Source organism: Triturus cristatus, chromosome 7, assembly GCF_964204655.1.
Source record: "Triturus cristatus chromosome 7, aTriCri1.1, whole genome shotgun sequence".
In the NCBI taxonomy this organism is placed as follows: domain Eukaryota; kingdom Metazoa; phylum Chordata; class Amphibia; order Caudata; family Salamandridae; genus Triturus; species Triturus cristatus.
This window is the reverse complement of record NC_140590.1, coordinates 1,610,116,479-1,610,135,677: the sequence shown is the minus strand read 5'-3', so window position 1 is coordinate 1,610,135,677 and position 19,199 is coordinate 1,610,116,479. Positions and strand designations below refer to the sequence as shown.

The 19,199-nt window shown below is 46.6% G+C and overlaps 1 protein-coding gene across 4 annotated transcripts in view; it reads left to right on the top strand.

Annotated features, from left to right (window-relative positions):
• The window catches only part of DNMT3B (DNA methyltransferase 3 beta), a 511,613-nt gene that overhangs the window by 121,561 nt on the left and 370,853 nt on the right, over positions 1 to 19,199 (top strand). For all 4 annotated transcript variants that reach the window (XR_014966866.1, XM_085619485.1, XM_085619484.1 and 1 more), the window contains one exon: positions 18,853 to 19,011. Coding sequence is in view for 3 of the 4 variants with exons in the window: in XM_085619485.1 (XP_085475611.1) it covers positions 18,853 to 19,011 (159 nt within the window). In the remaining variant the exon portion in view is untranslated. The remainder of the gene's footprint in view (positions 1 to 18,852; positions 19,012 to 19,199) is intronic.

Sequence of the window (19,199 nt, the reverse complement as noted above, 5' to 3'; positions counted from 1 at the left end):
CTCAGCCAAGGCAGTCCTCATTCGCACAGACAATATGACTGCAATGTATTATATTCAAAAACAGGGGGGGACACACTATCCCCAGCTCTCTCGCTTAGCACAGAGCATATGGAGATGGGCAATCCCACAAAAAATCTTTCTCCTAGCACAACACGTCCCAGGTATACAAAACACCATGGCAGATCTGCTCAGCAGACAAACGCAGCAAATGCACGAATGGGAACTGCATCCACAAGTTCTTCACCCATTCTTTCACAAGTGGGGGCATCCTCAGATAGACCGCTTCGCCACCCACGAAAACAAAAAATGCCCAAGCTTCGCCGCCAGATACCCACACCCATTGTCCAAAGACAATGCGATATGGATGAACTGGTCAGGCAAATTTGCATACGCCTTTCCACTTCTCCCGCTAATTCCATTAGTGGTAAGGAAGCTACAACAGCACTCCCTCACACTCATTCTGGTAGCTCCAACATGGGCCAGGCAGCCGTGGTACACCACACTACTACAGCTCTCGGTGGTGCCACATCAAAAACTGCACCTGTCCCCATGCCTCCTAACCCAGAACCATGGAGAAATAAGGCACTCGGACCCAGCTCAGCTCAACCTTGCGATCTGGCTCCTGAAATCTTAGAATTTGGATACCTTAACCTTCCCCCTTATTGCATGAACATTATCAAGGAAGCCAGACGCCCTACCACTCGAGCATGCTATGCCGCAAAGTGGAAGAGATTTGTTGTTTACTGCCGTAACAATACAATCAACCCTTTAGATGTATCCATACAGCACATCATATGCTATCTGCTCCATCTTCAAAGGTGTAACCTGGCGTATTCATCCATCCGTCTACACCTAGCAGCAATTGCTGCTTACCTGCAAAACAGACAGCATTTATCACTTTTCAGAGTGCCTGCTATTAAAGCCTTCATGGAAGGCCTTAAAAGAGTAATTCGGCCCAGGGCACCACCCTCACCTGTGTGGAATCTAAACGTAGTTCTTACAAGGCTAATGGGTCCGCCTTTCGAACCAATGCATAAATGTGAGCTACAGTTCCTGACTTGGAAAACAGCTTTCCTCGTAGCTATCACTTTCCTTAGAAGAGTTAGCGAGATACAAGCGTTCACTATACAAGAACCCTTTTTACAGATACATCACAGCAAGGTGATACTTCGCACAAATCAAAAATTTCTGCCCAAGGTCATTTCCCCCTTCCATCTTAATCAATCTGTGGAATTACCGGGTTTTTTCTCGCAACCTCAATCTGTTGCGGAAAGGGCTCTACATACACTTGATGTTAAAAGGGCCTTACTGTACTACATACAAAGAACGCAACCTTTCAGAAAGACTAAACAGTTGTTTGTCTCCTTCTCTCCACCGCATAAAGGCAACCCCATCTCAAAATCAGGGATAGTTAGGTGGATTGTAAAGTGTATACAAATTTGCTATCACAAAGCAAAAAGAACATTATCTGTTCCACCTAAAGCCCACTCTACAAGAAATATAGGGGCTTCTATGGCTTTTCTAGGGAACATACCCTTAGATGACATCTGCAAAGCAGCCACAAGGTCAACACCGCACACCTTCACAAAACATTACTGTGCACTCCAAACAACAAGCTAGTGTGGGCCAGGCTGTACTAAAGACACTGTTTCAAACCACTGCAACGGATACCGGTGGTCGCCGCTAGGGTTGGGTACTGCTATATAATCTATGCACAGTGTATAATCTGCAGCTCATATGCCTCGAACGGAATATGCTACTTACCAGTATGCATCTGTTCTTGGCATGTAGAGCTGCAGTACTATACACGCCCACCCGCCTCCCCGGCTACCTGTATCCGTTCCAGTCTATCTTATTTAGATACAACACACATGGGTTTCTTTACTATTATCACTACGCTCCATCTTTTCCCTGCTGGCGAAAAACAATCTGAGGATGGAGCCGAAGCCCATGCGCAGTACGGACCGAAGGAGGAGTCACCGAACTCGTGACTTCCAAAGACTGTCCAAGAACAAAAACAAACTGCAAACATCCGGGCCCAACACCAGATGGCGATCTATGCACAGTGTATAGATCTGCAGCTCTACATGCCAAGAACAGATGCATACTGGTAAGTAGCATATTCCTTTCTAGTGGCCATCACTTCCCTCAGAAGGGTTAGTGAAATACAAGCACTCACGATACAGGAACCTTTTCTTCAGATGCATCACAACAAGGTTGTACTACGCACCAATCCCAAGTTTCTACCCAAAGTAATTTCTCCATTCCATCTAAACCAGTCGGTAGAATTACCAGTCTTTTTCTCGCTACCCCAAACAGTTGCGGAAAGAGCCTTACACACACTGGATGTTAAAAGGGCTTTACTTTACTACATCCAGAGAACACAACCTTTCAGGAAAACCAAACAGCTATTTGTTTCCTTCTCCCCACCACACAAAGGCAACCCTATTTCTAAATCAGGGATAGCTAGGTGGATTGTAAAATGCATACAGATTTGCTACCACAAAGCAAAACGAACGCTATTGGTTCCCCCTAAAGCCCACTCTACAAGGAAGATAGGGGCTTCTATGGCTTTCATAGGGAACATACCACTAGATGACATCTGCAAAGCAGCGACATGGTCAACACCGCACACCTTCACAAAACATTACTGTGTAGACGTGCAAACCAAGCAACAAGCTAGTGTGGGCCAAGCTGTACTAAAAACACTGTTTCAAACAACTGCAACGGATGCCGGTGGTCGCCGCTAGGGTTGGGTACTGCTATATAATCTATGCACAGTGTATAATCTGCAGCTCATATGCCTCAAACGGAATATGCTACTTACCAGTATGCATCTGTTCTTGGCATGTAGAGCTGCAGATCTATACACGCCCACCCGCCTCCCCGGCTACCTGTGTCCGTCCCAGTCTTATTTTATTTAGATACAATACACATGGGTTTCTTTACTGTTACTACTATGCTCCATCTTTCCCTGCTGGCGAAAAACAATCTGAGGATGGAGCCGAAGCCCATGCGCAATACTAACCAGAGGAGGAGTCACCGACCTCGTGACTCCCAAAGACTTTCCAAGAGGAAAAACAAACTGCAAACATCCGGGCCCAACACCAGATGGCGATCTATGCACAGTGTATAGATCTGCAGCTCTACATGCCAAGAACAGATGCATACTGGTAAGTAGCATATTCCTTTTCAATTATGAGTGCAAGCCTCGTAGCCAACATCTTGGCTAACACCTTGTTATCAAAGTTTAGGAGCGACAGGGGTCTGTAGGACCCATATCGCACGGGTCCTTGCTCAGCTTTGGGAGTAAGATTATAACCGCCTCCCTTAGGGTAGGTGCAAGTACCCCGGCGTCTGTGGCCTCCTGATATACATCAATTAAGTAGGGCGCAAGGATATCCTTATACTTTTTCTAGAAACAGCCGGTGAACCCATCAAGCCCCGGAGCTTTGGAGCCATCTAGCTCATCAATGGCATCAGTCACCTCCTCTTTGGAGAAGGGGTCCGAAAGAAACTCCTGATGAGCTTTTTCCATCCAGACCATGGTTACCTCATCGAGATAGTCTGTGAGGGCCCCTAGTTGCTTGGTCGTTCTGGATGAGTACAGTGTTTTGTAGTATGCAAGCACTTCTCCCATAACACCACAGTGCCAACTATATGCTAGGTATCGCTGCTCGTTAGCTCCGCAACGTACGTAGGTTTACAAGATTGTTTTAGTACGTTAGCAAGGGTCCGTCCCGGTCGTGCACCCTCCCCATATCTCCTTGCTGTTGCATTCTTGCCAAGAAAATGCGCCTCACGCTCCGCTGACTCCCGAAACTCGGCCATAAGGGGCGCGCGCTGCTGCAAGCTAGAGGGAGCAGCAGGGCGGCTGTCCTGCCTATTTATGTCCGCCAGTTACTCTTCAATGTGAGCAAGCGTATACCATAGGTCCCTCAGGAACCCTGCATTTTTTGAGATGCACACTCCCCTAATGTATGCTTTAAACACCTCCCACAGTGTGGACTTAGACGACACAGAGATCTCATTTAATGTGAAATATTCACTAATCGCTGCACCTAGTTCTGCAAATACCCCATTCCTCAATGCCATATCAGGGAACCGCCAAGGGCGTTCCACCCCACCTGCACGCGCATTCTTGCCACCACCGGTAAATGATCTGAAAATGTACGTGGGAGGGTTGTCATTTCATGTTACCCACAGCGCCAGCCCAGGTGACAGGAACCAATATTCAAGTCGGGTCCACGTGTTATGCGGTGCAGAATAATTAGTGTAACCATCCTGTCTGTTATTACTGTATTTCCAAGAATCTGCCAGCCCATAGCTATCAATAATGTCTAGTAATGCCCTCCTAGCCCGCGGTTTTGTGTCCGCTGTGGTGGCGGGGCTGTTGTGCACCAGGTCAAGCAGTAGATTAAAATCCCCCCCCCCCCCCCCCCCCCCCCCATACAGGTCAGGTCTGCCCCCATGAGTGTGATGTGCGTGTGGATGGCCTCAAAGAACTCTGGATCATCAACATTTGGCGCATACACATTCACAAACAGTACAGAGTGTTCCAATATATGACCTTTGAGCAGGATATAACGCCCCCCTGGGTCACGGTACACCTCCACCTCCCTGAACGGTACCCTCTTATGTATCAGTTTCACCACTCCCTTTGCATATGAACTATATCCAGCATAATAAAGGTGTGCTCCCCAACCTCCCGCAAAGTCCGAGTTTGTGGAAGGGCTTAGAGGAGTCTCTTGCACGAATGCAACATCCATCTGGTGACGCTGCATATAGTTAGCCACCAATCTGCAATTGCGAGTGTTATTAAGATCCCTTACATTCCAAGTCATTAACCCAATCTGTGCTACAGCTTGTACTTTGTTAACCATTTTCCATTAGGACAATCCTAGCCAGCACCTGCATCCATAATACCATTCCTGCACTGTTACTTAACAAATCCACTAAGCTGTAGATACAGCAATCTTTGAATAGATCCCAATCCCCCCTCACACCGCCTATCCCCCATATCCAACCCCAATCAACTAAGATAACGTAACATAACATGTGTATTTGTAAAGCGCACATTCACCACTACGGGTATCTTGGCACTGAATAACAGATGTTTGTTGTTACCCAACTCAATGGTACTTATTTTATCAACCTCAGATGGATGAAAGGCTGAGTGGACCCGCCGGGATTTGAACCTGTGACCATGAGGTCCAACACAGGCCCCTGCAGTAGAAGCATTAGTCTACTGAGCCACCAGACCCGGCATGAAAACACAACAATAACCCCAAAAACAATGCCAATTGAAGTGGTGTGTACGCACATAGGGGGTGGCAACACCACGTCGCAACTCCATTGTATTGGAGCATAAATGAATGTAAAAGACCAAATCTAAAAACTCATCCCGGGGGAGATAATAATAAAGGGCAATTAGAGTATAAAACTGACTATGCCAGGTAGGACAACGAGCACATGTGGCTGGTCAATTAATCCTTATACTTGGGACACTGCGTACATTCAGCTAGCCGCGAAAAGAACTGCGCTGGTGCCAGAGCTCGGGACACTCTGCGACGGGGAGGGAGAGCTACGCTGCCGCACTGACTTGGAATAGGTCTGGCAGAATTCCTGGGCCTCATGAGGTGAGTCAAAGATACGGGATCGTCCATCCACATCCACATTTAGTCGCGCAGGGTACAGCATCCTGTACCGCAGCCCCAGCTTGCGCAGACTCGCTTTCACCCCAGCATATTTCTTTCTCACCTCCTGCACCATCGCCCTGAATTTCAGGTTCAGGGAGATGGCAGAGCCCTGCCATTCCAGCTTACCCTTTTCCCGCGCCACTCTCAAAATATAGTCCCCGTCTCTGAAATTAAGCAGACGTGCAATGATCGGTCTCGGTGGACAGCCAGGGTTGGGTCGGGGGCCAAGAATGCGATGTGCATGCTCCACTATGTATGTAGTGGTGAAGCACTCTGCCCGGAACAGGTCAGTGAACAAGGATTCCACAAACTGGTCCAGCCGCCCTGTAATTGTATATTCGGGCACACCTATAATTCGAACATTATTTCTGTTTCGGGGCCACCTAGCTTCCAAATCCTCATTTTTTACTGCAACGGCTTTGAGGAGCTTCTCCATGCGTTCCAGCCGCCTGGTGGACTGAGCTGTGCCATCCTCTAGATCTGAGATTATCCCTTCTGCAAAGGTTTAAGCAACCCTTCTGATTGTCGAGCTGGGCCCCCAGCGCCTCCATTTTCTTGTCCAAGCTGTCAAAGCGTGTATCCAGGGCCCGAAACCCAGCCCTCAGTTCCACAAGAACAGCATCATGCCCCCCATGTTTCTGCAGTGGAGGATCCACCCCCCCACCCCTCCGCCATGCTTGCTTGTTTGGTGGCTGACGTGTTTCCAGGTGGCTTAAAGGAGAGGGTACTTTGTTTGGGGTCCTTACGACCCATGCCACAGCCGCTAGGCCCACCCGATCCTGTGTTGCGGGCCTGCCCCATTCACCTGGCTCCCGGGGACACACCACACAGAGTAGCCTCAGATGCCCACTGCCGATAAGTAATACGGGCGACCATAGAGCCCCCGCTGCACCAGGATGAGGAGAGGAAGCTGGCAGCTAAAGATGTAGTAGAGAGGGTGTCGTCCGCCGCTCCTTGCTCCCAAAATGGCCGATCTTGGTGGTGGAGGGGGACGCGAGGGAGCCATCAAGCACTCACACGATGCACCCGGCCTTCCGGACGGACTCCTGGCACACCCGCTGCCCCTGTCAGCGCGGTGCCCCAGGGTGTATTCTTGTGTATCTGTGGAGGACAGATGCAACAATTCACACCAGTAGCTCCCCTCCTCCGCCCCGTGGACAACGAGCGGGCGCTCACCGCTGCCTCACAATTCGTAGGCTCAATATGCCCCCATTGTCTTATGGGAGAAATTGAGGCAGTACATTAAATCTGGTCCCCTAGGGCACTATCGCGTCATGGAGGGAAACAATGGCACTCCCGGTATGTCCAATGTGCCGTTCCTGTAGGCGTGGGGGAGAGGGAGGTCACCAGATAGGCCCCCGCAGCAACCGGCCTGCCGGCCTGTCCCCAGACTCACCTGTTGCCGCGGGGCCTCCGGGGGTGTGCCTGCGTGCCAGACAACAGGAGAGCAGCGCACTTTGGCGCCCCCCCACCTCCGCTCCTTGCCCCCACCTTCCAGCTTCAGCCGCACACTCGTTCTACGGCTCCAGCCCTTTGTGATGCACCGTAGCACCAGCCACGCGATGCCCCGGGTCCTCCTCGTGCAGCCAGGCCTCGACAGCGAGCGGCATCCTCCGTCGGTGCAATTTACCCCGAGCTGCACAGGAGCCCTCCAGTGGGCGCCGGAACCTCCCCCGAGCCCTCTCACACCATTTCACATTCGCTGAGCGCTTGGATCTGCCCCTGGAAGGGTACTACGCCATGGCCTCGCGGCGGAGCTTCAAGGCAGCACAGCCATATTGGTTGGCGGCTTGGCCACGCCCCATGGGGCGGAAACATCAATGTGCTATTGGATGCCACTGTAGACACATCTAGTGCAACACGCCTCCTGCACCCAAAATCTGCTATGCTGTTATAGCTGACAATAGCCTGACAGATGTTTGGCGTGCTCATAACTTACACAGCGTGAAGGGGACATGCATCACCTCTACTCGCAACACTTGGTCTAGAATAGACTTTTGGTTTGCTACCAGAGATGGGGTTTCTTGGACCCTTGATGTCCCACACCTTCCTCAGATGCTGTCTGACCATGTCCCAGTGCTCCTGGAGATACGCCCACCTGACACTGTTCAGCAAGGTTTTCTTGGAGGCACCTCCTGGTGCTTTGCGGGACCCGGTGTTCTGCTATGAAGTTCCGCAAGCAATTGTGGAGTATTTTACCCTGAACTCACAGTCTGTGGACTGTGGACTCCCCGTTCACGGTGGTCATTTGCAGGGTCTGCATTGCCAAACAGGCTGGGTTGGTGAGGACAATCCTGGTTTCTCTGAAGGCTGATAGTCGTGCTTTAGACCTTCAATACTTCGACACTGGTGAGACGTCCATTTCCAGTAAACATGCAGGGTATGAGGAGGAGGCACTTCGAGAGACCCATTGCCTGGGAAGGAAAACTCGAGCCAGGGGCTACGGTGAGGGAGAGAAAGGAGGCAAGACCTTTGCTGGGCTGTTACGTAAACCCTGGGCGAGTGACTGTGGTGGACTTGTTAGACGACTACCAAAACATTCCGGTTGGAAATGAGGTTGCTCAATGCAATATGGTTGATTTCTATGCCAATTTGTATTACAACCCCCCCCCCCCCCCCCCCCCCCCCGACTTGACCTCCTACCTAGACTCAGTGCAGCTTCTCTGGCTTGGAGAAGGGCCACCACCTATTTCTGAATGAGCTATTCACTGTGGAGGAGATCGCTCAGGTTATCTGCCTCATATGATCTGCCTGGATCAATCCGGATTGGTGCCACAACCTACATACCTACATGGTATAGCCCACAACCTGCGTACTTTCTTTGCCCTCCTTCATACATTAGACCTGAACCTACAGGCTGCTGCTGCATTTCTTGACGCCTCCAAGGCTATTGACTCGCTCAAATGACCCTATCTTTTCTATCTTCTTAAGCGCCTTGGTGTGGGTCGAAAATTCATCAATTTGATATGTCTACTTTATACCTTGCCTGTTGCACATCTGGGATCAATAGCATGATTTTAGTTGCCCGGGGCATGTACCAAGGTTGCCTACTGTCCCCCATTCTCTTTGATGGAGCCGCTTGTGGCACGACTGTGACAACACCGTTCGCACTGTGACCTTACCTTCCGACCTAGTCGGGTCCTTGTCTCCATGTATGCAGATGATTTTACTTTATATATCCGGAGTTTATTCGATTCAGTGGTTTAGCGGGCACCACCATCAACTGTTAAGTCCATTTTATTTCCACTCACTGATACTACACAAACCATCGTTCCTAACTTCCCTCTGACGTGGGCCACTGATTCTGGTCGTTATCTGGGGATATGGCTTAACCAAAACACAGAGGTGCTGTGGCTAGACAATTGTGGGAGACTGATGTCTTGGCTTGAAGACCGGGTGCCTGTATGGTCGATACTCCCGCTGTCTCTAACCAGTAGTTTGGTAATTGCTAAAATGGTGGTCCTCACCAAATTCCTTTATCTCTTTATTAATTTGCCTCTTCCTCTTATGACCTGCTTCCACCAACAACTCCGGTCCCATCTAGTTTTGTTAGCCTGGGCTGGCAAGCAGCCTTGAATGTCAAGGGAAATTCTGACACTTCCTTTTGAACAGGGCGGCCTAGGTGCACCAGATATGGACCTTTTTTTTTCTTAGCACACAGGGCACTTGGCACATTTTACGCGGCTCCTGAGGTTGACCACATAGCTCCGTGCCCACTTCAGACCGTGCTTTATGGCCCTCCTTGTACAGTGCGACGACAGGTGGACGCATTGGCATGCACTGTTTGGGTGTGGAATGAGCTTCAATTAAGAGCCTGCTTAAATCACCTATACGCCCAATCCGTTCAGATTCTGGGACATCAGTTGCTCACTGCGGTTTCTGAGGCTGGAATGCGGGCTCGACTCCACCAGCTAAAGCTTACCTCCTTTGGGATAGTATATCCCGATGACACCTTCATTACCTATCAGTATATTTTTCATAACTCTTCGGTGCCCCTTCTGGATGCCATGACTTATTATCAGCTCCGAGCGTCTATGCGCGACCTTCATAACACCTTCCTGCGTGCCCCTCCTGCATTTACGGTACTTGAGGAAATGCTCACTAACCCCTTGCCGCAAAGACTGATCATGCGCATTCACACTAGAATGCAGCGGATAGCGCCGATCAAGGGTGCCTCTGCTCGACAGATCTGGTCGGACGATATCCATGTGGAGATCAACGAGGAACAGTGGTCATTCTGCTGTACTCAATCTAAGGCCCAATCTCCGAATTGCAGGCTGTGGGCGATCCACTTCAGGTTTTTATACAGAATTTATCATACATTGGCGCGACTACAGTGAATGGGTCTAGAAAAGGATTTGCGCTGCTGTGCACTGCATGCTGACTTCCTGCATTTGGTGTGGGAATGTCCGGAGATCCATGACTTCTGGACAGTGGTATTTAGGGATATCACTAGCATTACTGGCCATGCTCTAGACTATGCTCCCCCTACTGAGCTTCGTAAAGGAGCCCCCCCCAGTCACACAGACTAATGGCAATGCTGCCACTGTTGGCAATACATAGAGTGGCGATGCACTGCAGCAGACGACGAGCTTCCACAAGGAACAGCTGGTTGCACTATGCAGCCCTGTTCCAGGAGCTGCTGGACGCATACTGGGAGCTGAAGCCAATCTGTACCCGCCCTAAGGACATTTGGGGCCTCTTGACAAGTTATCCTAGGTTTCTTGATGACTCGCTGGCAAATCTACTAGGTCATGACAGCCTCCCCCAATCTGCGCCTACATTCATGTCCCCCCATTATAATGATGTCTTTCTTGTCTATATGCCTAGCTACGTCTAACGGGTGCCCTAACCAACCGAGCTGTTAGGTGTGCTTAATCCAGATTTCGTCATCTAGCAAGAGGTGGACTTCACTGAGTGACAATGTTATTGGTTACTCTTTGGCTACCTTCCCTCTCATTCCTTACTTCCCCCTGTTCTTTTTCCCTCCCTCCATCCCCCTCCTCCCTACCCTGTCTCCTATTGCATTTTTGTACAATAGTGATAACATAATGACTATGTAATGCACCAGCTTAAAGATGCACTCAACTCAATAAATAAAATATATTTAAAAAAAAAAATCCTGGTGTCCAATGATCAGAGATATGCCCTGATCACTCAGCCTCTTCCAAAGACGAAGAGCTTCAAGCACAGAACCCATGACCCTACTCCGCCCTGTTTGTTGCCATACCAGAAGGCAGTCGTATTGTTCGTGAGTGCCTGTACTTGCTCCCCTTGATCCTTGGAAGGAACTTTTTTAAACCCAAATGGATTGTTCGAAGCACCAACAAATTTATGTAAAGCCGAGCTTCCCCCAGGGGCCAGAGTCCTCTGATTTTCATGTCTCCCAAATGACCTCCCCAATGACAGTTAAGACGCATCCGTCACAACAATCATCTATGGTTGGGCAGGGGGTCTTCCACAGTACAAATTGCAGTTGAGTAGTCACCACTGCAAGTATTTTGCAGTCTTCTCTGACACCTGAATGAAATTTGACAGATTTCCTTGATTTTGTGCCCACTGAGACATAAAATTCCACTGCATAGCCCGCATGTGCGACCTTGCATGGACCACCAGCAAGATTCAGGAGGCCAAGAGACCTAGATGTCTCAGAACTACTCTCACTGAGATCAAGGGTGCAGGCGGAAACATCTGGATCACAGCCTGAATATCCTGGACACAGTGAGTTGGAGGTATAGCTTGAAACAACTCAGTGTCTAGGATAGCCCCGATGAAAGGCAGCTTCTGTGAAGGAGTCAGGTGCGACTTCGGCACATTGATGGTAAAACCCAATGATAACAACATGTTGGCCCTCGTCTGGAGATGCTTGACAACTGACTGAAGCGAGTTCGCTTTCAACAGCCACTCGGGGTACGAAAGACTAGTATTTCCAACCTCCGAAGATAGGCCACAACCACCTCCATAACCTTTGTGAACACCCAGCGTGCACTGGTCAGCCCACAGGGAAGGACAGGGAACTGAAAATGCTTGTGTCCCACTTGAAAACAAGATAACGTCTGAGATTGCAGGATGGGAATGTGAAAATGCACATTCTGCAAATCTAGCGCTACATCCAGTCTCATGGATCCAGAGCAGATAGAGCTTGGGGCAAAGTGAGCATTATGAATTTGTCTTTCCTTAAAAAGAAGTTCAGGGGACGAAGATCTAAAATGGGGCAAAGACCCCCATCCTTTTTCGGTTTTAGAAAATAGTGGAAGTTATAACCAGTCCCAATTTTTTAAACTGGCCCCCTTTGCCAAGAGAGCCTGAACTTCTTCTTGATGAATTGACATGTTCTCTGACAGATATTGTGGTTGTAGAGGAATATCTCAAGGGAACAACTGAAAATGAAGGGAATAACCTTGTGCCATGATCTGGAGCTCCCATTGATCTGAAGTTCTGCTCCTTTATGTTAATAGGCAATGTGACCTCCAACTGGCCGATAGTGAGGCACCAAAATCAACTTGGGCGTTGAGTTACTGCAGAAGGTGGGGAGCTGGAGTTTGGGCAGACCGCTGTGCTTGGTTAGCTGTTCTTTGTCTACCTGCTCCACAACCACATCCCCTGAAAGCCTGGGTGGTCTTATGCACTGGATGCTACTGTCTCTGCCTCTGAAGATGGCCTCGAAAGGTGTGCTGTTGCTGTGATAGCTGACGAGTGGAAGGTGCCAAACCTAATGAGTGGGCAGTGACTTTGCTCTTCTTCATTTTTTCAAAGGCTGTATATGATTTTTCCCCAAATAACCTAGAACTATGAAATGGCATGTCCATCAAAGAATGTTACATGTCTGTGTTAAAAAAAGTTGCGGGATCTAAGCATTCAGTTTTATCACAATACTGGTCCCCAATGCTCTACCTAAACAGTCTGTGTTATCCAAGCCAGATTTTATTGAAAAGTTTGCTTCATCCTGCCCATCGCAACCAAACTTTGCAAGATGTTTCACGTATCCTCAGGTATTGCAGGTAAATCACAAACCACTCTGTCCCACAAAGCATGGGAATATCTCCCTAAAAGACAGGAAGCATTCACCAATCTTTAAACTAAACTAGTTGAAGAAAGCACCTTTTTGCCTTAAGCCTCCATCTTTTTATATTCCTTATTAGGGAAAGTGGTAGGAAAAGCATTACGATTAGTATGGCTAGTTAAAGCCTAAACTATTAGACTTTCCAGAGTTGGATGTTGTAGTAAAAAAATCCAGCTCCCCTGGGGTCGAACGATGTCTGCTCACAATTTCGCAATTTACTGGAGGGCAAGATCATGGGTTAGTCCAGGTGCTCATTAGAACATCTGCCAAGGCCTCATTAAATGGTAACAAATTCTCCTGAGAAGCACGTGCTGGATCAATAATTTCTGTCAGTAAAGTTGTTTTTACCGCTTGTGGGGGAAAACCGAGATCCTGCTGCCTTACTTTGACAGTGGCAAAAAGATGCTGCCTCCTCAGTAGCAATAGTGTAGGAGTTGATAAACGCAGATTCGGAGAAGTGTCAAGACCACCAGCATCGTGCAAATCTTGTAAAATATCACCCTGGGGATATTCTACATCAAAAAGATAGTCCTCTTTTGATAGATCAGGTTCTGATGGAGCATACACTAAATTAGATAGTAAATTGCCCTTCAAGTTCTAAAGAAGGATCGGATCCACTGCTGGCATCAGCAACGTCGATGCCGGCTTTGTCTGCAGCCTCATATGAATAATCTGCAGCATCAGGTGCGTCGCCAAAAGTAAAGACCTAGAAGGTTCCATTGTCAATGGACCTGATGTCGTCTTCATTTAAACCAAACCAAGAGGCACAGCAGGCATAGAGGATGGAAGTGTTGACATTTGATCAGCCGGAGACCTTCTCAGATCCACAGAGCCTTAAGGCACACCAGATGGATCTGAAACAATGCCAAAGATCGAGTCTGTAGCTTTCTTAAGCTGTTGGAGCTGATGTGGCGTGGCTACGTTATCGGATGGGAGTCGAAAAGGCAAGGATGTCAAAAGTTGTTCCAGCACAGGGAACGACTCTGTCCCAAAGTCACAGGTACCTCAGGCATGATGAGAGTGGCTCGACGTAGGAGAGCCATGCTTGGCCTTCTTATGTTTCTTATGGCTCTTCTTAGAGTTGCTTGACTTCAATGAATTTCTGTCTTTTGAGCAACCGCTAGATGGTGAACAAGATCGTCTTCTTGACCTCAAGTGACGCACCTTTGACACCGAACGAGTCTTAGACTTCCTCGCAACCCACTAGTGCGTACCTCGTCTCGCGATCCTGGATTGCCTTCTTGTTCATCCTAGCACACGATAAACATGACTTTGAATTGTGGTCCCGAATCAAAACACCTTAAACATGCATAGTGTGGATCCGTGACAGACCTCTATCAGTTACAGGTCATACACAGCTTAAAACCGGAATGTTTAGTTGACATTTGCTCACAAAAAGTATTTTCTAGTATAAAATACAAGATAACTGTTGAATGACAGTTGAGGCTCTGGATTCGCATCAGTTGGCATGGAAAGAAAGGAACTGATGCCAGCACGAGCAGGTGACGTGTATATATACAGAAGCTGATGTCATTAAATCACGAGATGGAGTTTTAAGCAGAGCCATGACATCGCACAACGCCAACTGTCCCTTCTGGAGGACATTACTATACAAACGTTTTTCGGATCCAGTCTGTAGCCTGGAGGTTTTCAAAAGGTGAGGAATCTTCAGTTGGAAGTCTCTATCAGAAATATATATATATATATATATATATATATAGATTATCTACTGGCGGTTGCCAGTAGATAGTTATAGTTAGGACCGAGTTCCCATAGGAAATCTGAAAATTCTATTTTGAATAACTTTGGCGCCGGTTGACTTATCTTCGTGAAATTTTCAAAACTAATGGGGCGCTCCGGTCAGCTCCTACCCTGAAAGTCTCGGGGTGATTCGTCAAGCGGGGGCTGAGAAAAAAGGGGGGTCCCAAAACGCGTTTTCCCCATGCATTTTCCCATAGGACCTTTAGTCGAAGGTACAGCCCGAACGGCTGAACAGAATTACTTGAAATTTGGCAAAGAGGTAGTCCTCAGGTCAGGGATGTGTCTTTTGCATATATGGTGTCAATCTGTTCAGTAGTTCCTGAGAAAATTGCAGTTAAAAGTACCTAAATATCTATATGCGCGCACGGTGCCGTGCGCGAGCGTAATTCTGATTGGTGGTTAGATGTCAGTCAACATTCGAATCGGTCGAAATCAGGAAGTGTCGGACGCCATTTTGTGTGTGGCAGTGAAAAACAAAGGTGGAGAACGTGAAAAGGGGGCAGGGTAGAGAGTTCCTGACCCCCTAGCCTTTGTCAGGGGGTCCCTGAAGGGCCCCGAAGGGTGAAAAAAACATTTTATTTTTTTTCAAAAAATCGCGGGGTGCGCGCACGGTGAAAAACCCTTTAAAAAAAAAAAAACATTTTAAACGAGCCATTCCATATTACAGGATACAGTCAATCTATAACTATATACATAGGTAGTTTATTGTAAAATAAATATATAAAAACTATAATAATACATACATAAATTAGCATTTAAAAAACCTTACAAATTCACTAAAAAAAACATGGGTTTCACACACGTTATAGTTAGAAATTAGCATTTAAAAAACCTTGCAAATTCACTTAAAAAACCATAGGTTTCACACACGTTATAGTTAGGAATTAGCATTTTAAAAACCTTGCAAATTCACTGAAAAAACCATAGGTTTCACACATGTTATAGTTAGCTGGACATTTCACTCGTAAAAACCATTGAAATTCCCCCGTTATAGTTAGTTCAGCTAAATATAACTTGCGCGACCGCAATCCACTGCTGATGATGTCACATATTACATCACTGTATTCACTAAGATACTGTTAATAAGTCAGTTATACAATTAATTTTCCCAAAAAAACCATCCATTTAGACACTTATTTACCCATTTATTCTTCCATTAACCTTTAGATATACATATATAAAAAATATTTATTTTTCAGAAAGACACATATTCACTGGATGATGTCATCAGTGATGTCATTTGAGATGTCATCAGTGATGTCATGAGTGATGTCATTGACAATGTCATGAGTGATGTAATATGTGACGTCATCAGCAGTGGATTGCGGTCGCGCGAGTTATATTTAGCTGAACTAACTATAACGGGGGAATTTCAATGGTTTTTTACGAGTGAAATGTCCAGCTAACTATAACATGTGTGAAACCTATGTTTTTTTAGTGAATATATATATATAGAGAGAGAGAGCGAGAGAGAGAGAGAGAGAGAGAGAGAGAGAGAGAGAGAAAGAGAGAGAGATATAGATCGATATAAAGATAGATATGAATATATAAAGCCTAGGACAGAAATACTCATATGGAGAATACCGAGCAAGTCAGCCTGCATCCATGACATGATTTCCTGGAAGGGCTTCAAAGAGGGTTTTGACTCAGTGGTTAAGAGAAGCGAGAACATATCATATCCCTATGGATCTTTACATGTGACTGACGCAGGCATATCTATGTGGTAATCATTTGATGTGCTGAGCTGTTTGTGCAGGAATAGTAGAACCAATTCTCATGTTAGGTCTTTGAAGAATGGAACATTTAACTTTTTTTCAAGGTTCCCGAATGCCATACTTTCACTAATTGTGCCACTCTTCTGTTGTGCCAGCACAGGCATCCTCTATAAAATGATAGTGGGTTGCCTGCATTGCCAAGATTGATAATAACCATTATGTGGTTTGGAACTTTAGAACAGTGCAGTGAAAATCAGTGGGATAGCCAATACACATTATCCCCACACACAGGCAGTATCACAGATTTCCTTTCCTTTCCCCTTACCTTCATGCTGTTTTTTTAAGTACTAACTATTGATAGGCCTGTTGTCCCACGTCTCACCCAAAGGACAACTCCAATGTCTTTCTTTGGGTTGAGAGGTCAGCTTGAGGCGTAAGGAGATGCCCATTATATAAGTTTGAACAAACGTCCTTTGCGTGGCTTGGTAAAACTGTGCTACCCTGCCTTTGATATTTTTCATCAGATAACTCGACCATTATGTGAGCCAGTGTAGTGATCCATGTTTTTTTGTTTAAGATCATCAGAGCTGTTCTATAATGTCAGAGCGAATGTGTTACCACTTCATTACGGTAATGGCTACTTCCTAAGGCTATGTGGCGACTGGAAATGGTGACTGTAATCAAATTCTAGGCTGTGTCTTAACCCAATAAATATCACACTTGGCATTTTGCTGGGGAGTATGGCCACAACAAGGAAGGAGTCTCCCTCTGGACTGAATGTGCCCGAGAACTTCTGAAAATGACATAATCCTTAGTTGACTCTGGCACCAAGAAAGCATGCTCACCAATGTAGGTGTGAAGACACCAGTTCAGTAATACATTTTTTGCATGATTGTCTTTCTTTTTTCAGAATGGTATTATGTGTGGAAAGCCTGCACCGTTACTTTACTGCTGTGACCTGTAGAGAGAATGAAAGCTTACCAGCCTAAAAGAAAAGGAATGCCACTCCAGGAGGAGCCGATATGACCCACAGCCAGATATGTGCATGGCAGAGCCTAGTTGCGTGGACCCACCTCAACTGACAGATAGTCGATGAGCCATGTGGTTGCCACTGTCTAGCTGGCCAGAAGTGACTACACTCACCTCATGTTCAGTGGGGCTGGGAAACAGTCAGCCTTCACACCTCTAGCTTGGGATATGACTAGAGGAGGTTGCTCTGATTCCAATGCTATTGGAATTTTCTTCCCCGCCCATGCCATTCGAGAAATATTATCATTTTAGTTGTGATGTTCGATCTAACCCTGAAAAATGAGGTCGTGGTTGGTCTAGACTCCAGTGACACCTCCTGAGTACCTCAGTCTCTTTGATGTACCTGCCACCGAAACAAAACTGACAACAACCATTACATTTGTGTATAATACTCTACTTTAAAGAGGCAATCTTGGACCATCCTTGTGCATACTGGCTGTATAGTTCATCAGTTACTAATGAAAATCAGAACTACCAATTGAGCCCTGAACTGATAGCTGGACTTAAGTAACATTATAGACTGTGTTCCTAGCCGGAAATCGATGATGAGACACTGGACTCTGTCACCCTAGTATCTCCACTAGCACACCAGGAGAGCATTTGGTGAATTTACTCGGTGGGGTCCTAATTACTTGAGTGGTAAGTCTTTGGATTTACTGAGTTTAGTCGATGATTCCTTTTATATATAGCCCTAACTGAGGCTCCAGCCCACTGAGTTGCACTGTGTGTTTCGTTAGGTTGGTCCAAGAATGGAGCAGTTTCTTGAGTCCTTGCATCTGCATCCCCTGCCCACCCTGTAGGTCTTTTAACAGATGAAAATCTTTCACAAACTATTTTAGATTCAAGAGTTCCTGAAGATCCTTGAGCCAACCTGAACCCAGGCGTTGGCCTAATATTATCTGCAATGTATCGCCCTGTGTTAGGATTATATAAACATCGTCCTGAAGCCTCTATTTTTTATTTTTTGACATCTTACTTTTAACTGTTTTATTTTGCTTACCACATGATTACAAACGTCTTCTTTTTCTAAAACTGATAGGACATTAATGTTGTTGAGTGGTATTTTCTGTGTCTTACTGCATCTGAGATTCTCACTGGTCCACTTTTTCAGTAAGCCATAACAGCTTGCCCCACGGAGTCAAGTACACAAATAGGGTGATTTAGATATTCAAAGTGCCTTACTTAGTATTGTGGCCCTGGAAGACCAGTGGTAAACAATACTAGCTAAGGGGGATACTGCCCAGTTAACTGCTGACTTCTCGTGACCTCTATAAAAGGTCTGACTCTTAGCAAATGAAGGCCTCTCATCTGCTGATTATTCTCAGTTACAGTATTTGTCAGATCCTTAATATTTACTGTCCAAAATACCATGGGCATTCCATGATAAGGTGAATTCATTGGCACCACACAGTAATTTTCAGACAAAGCCTGCCAATCACAGGAGGAAAAGTGGAATCTGTTTTATAGAGGAGGTACATAGTTCTTTGTATGGTCATTCTGCATAACGTTCCTAACTTTCCAGAAGTTAATTATTCGTAAAGGTCCCAAACGTCAAGGTTTACTTTTCTTTGCTGTCTGCTTTCAGGATGGGAAAGGGTCTGCTATTGGTGAACTTGTCTGGGGGAAGATTAAGGGCTTCTCGTGGTGGCCTGCACTTGTCGTATCTTGGAAGGATACAGGCAGACGCCCAGCCAGCTTGGGAACGCGATGGCTTCAGTGGTTTGGCGATGGCAAGATCTCAGAGGTGAGTGTGACTGTTAAAGCCCTCAGACTAAGCATCAGGATTCTATTCAGCAACTTGCTAGTATGTACAGGTTGGTGTTTAGTAGAGGAACAGAAAATGGCTGGATATTTTTTAAGAAAGTATATCTCTCACCAGATGACATAGTGTGGCCAGCTCTCATATTGCACATTATTTCTTTTCATTTGTAT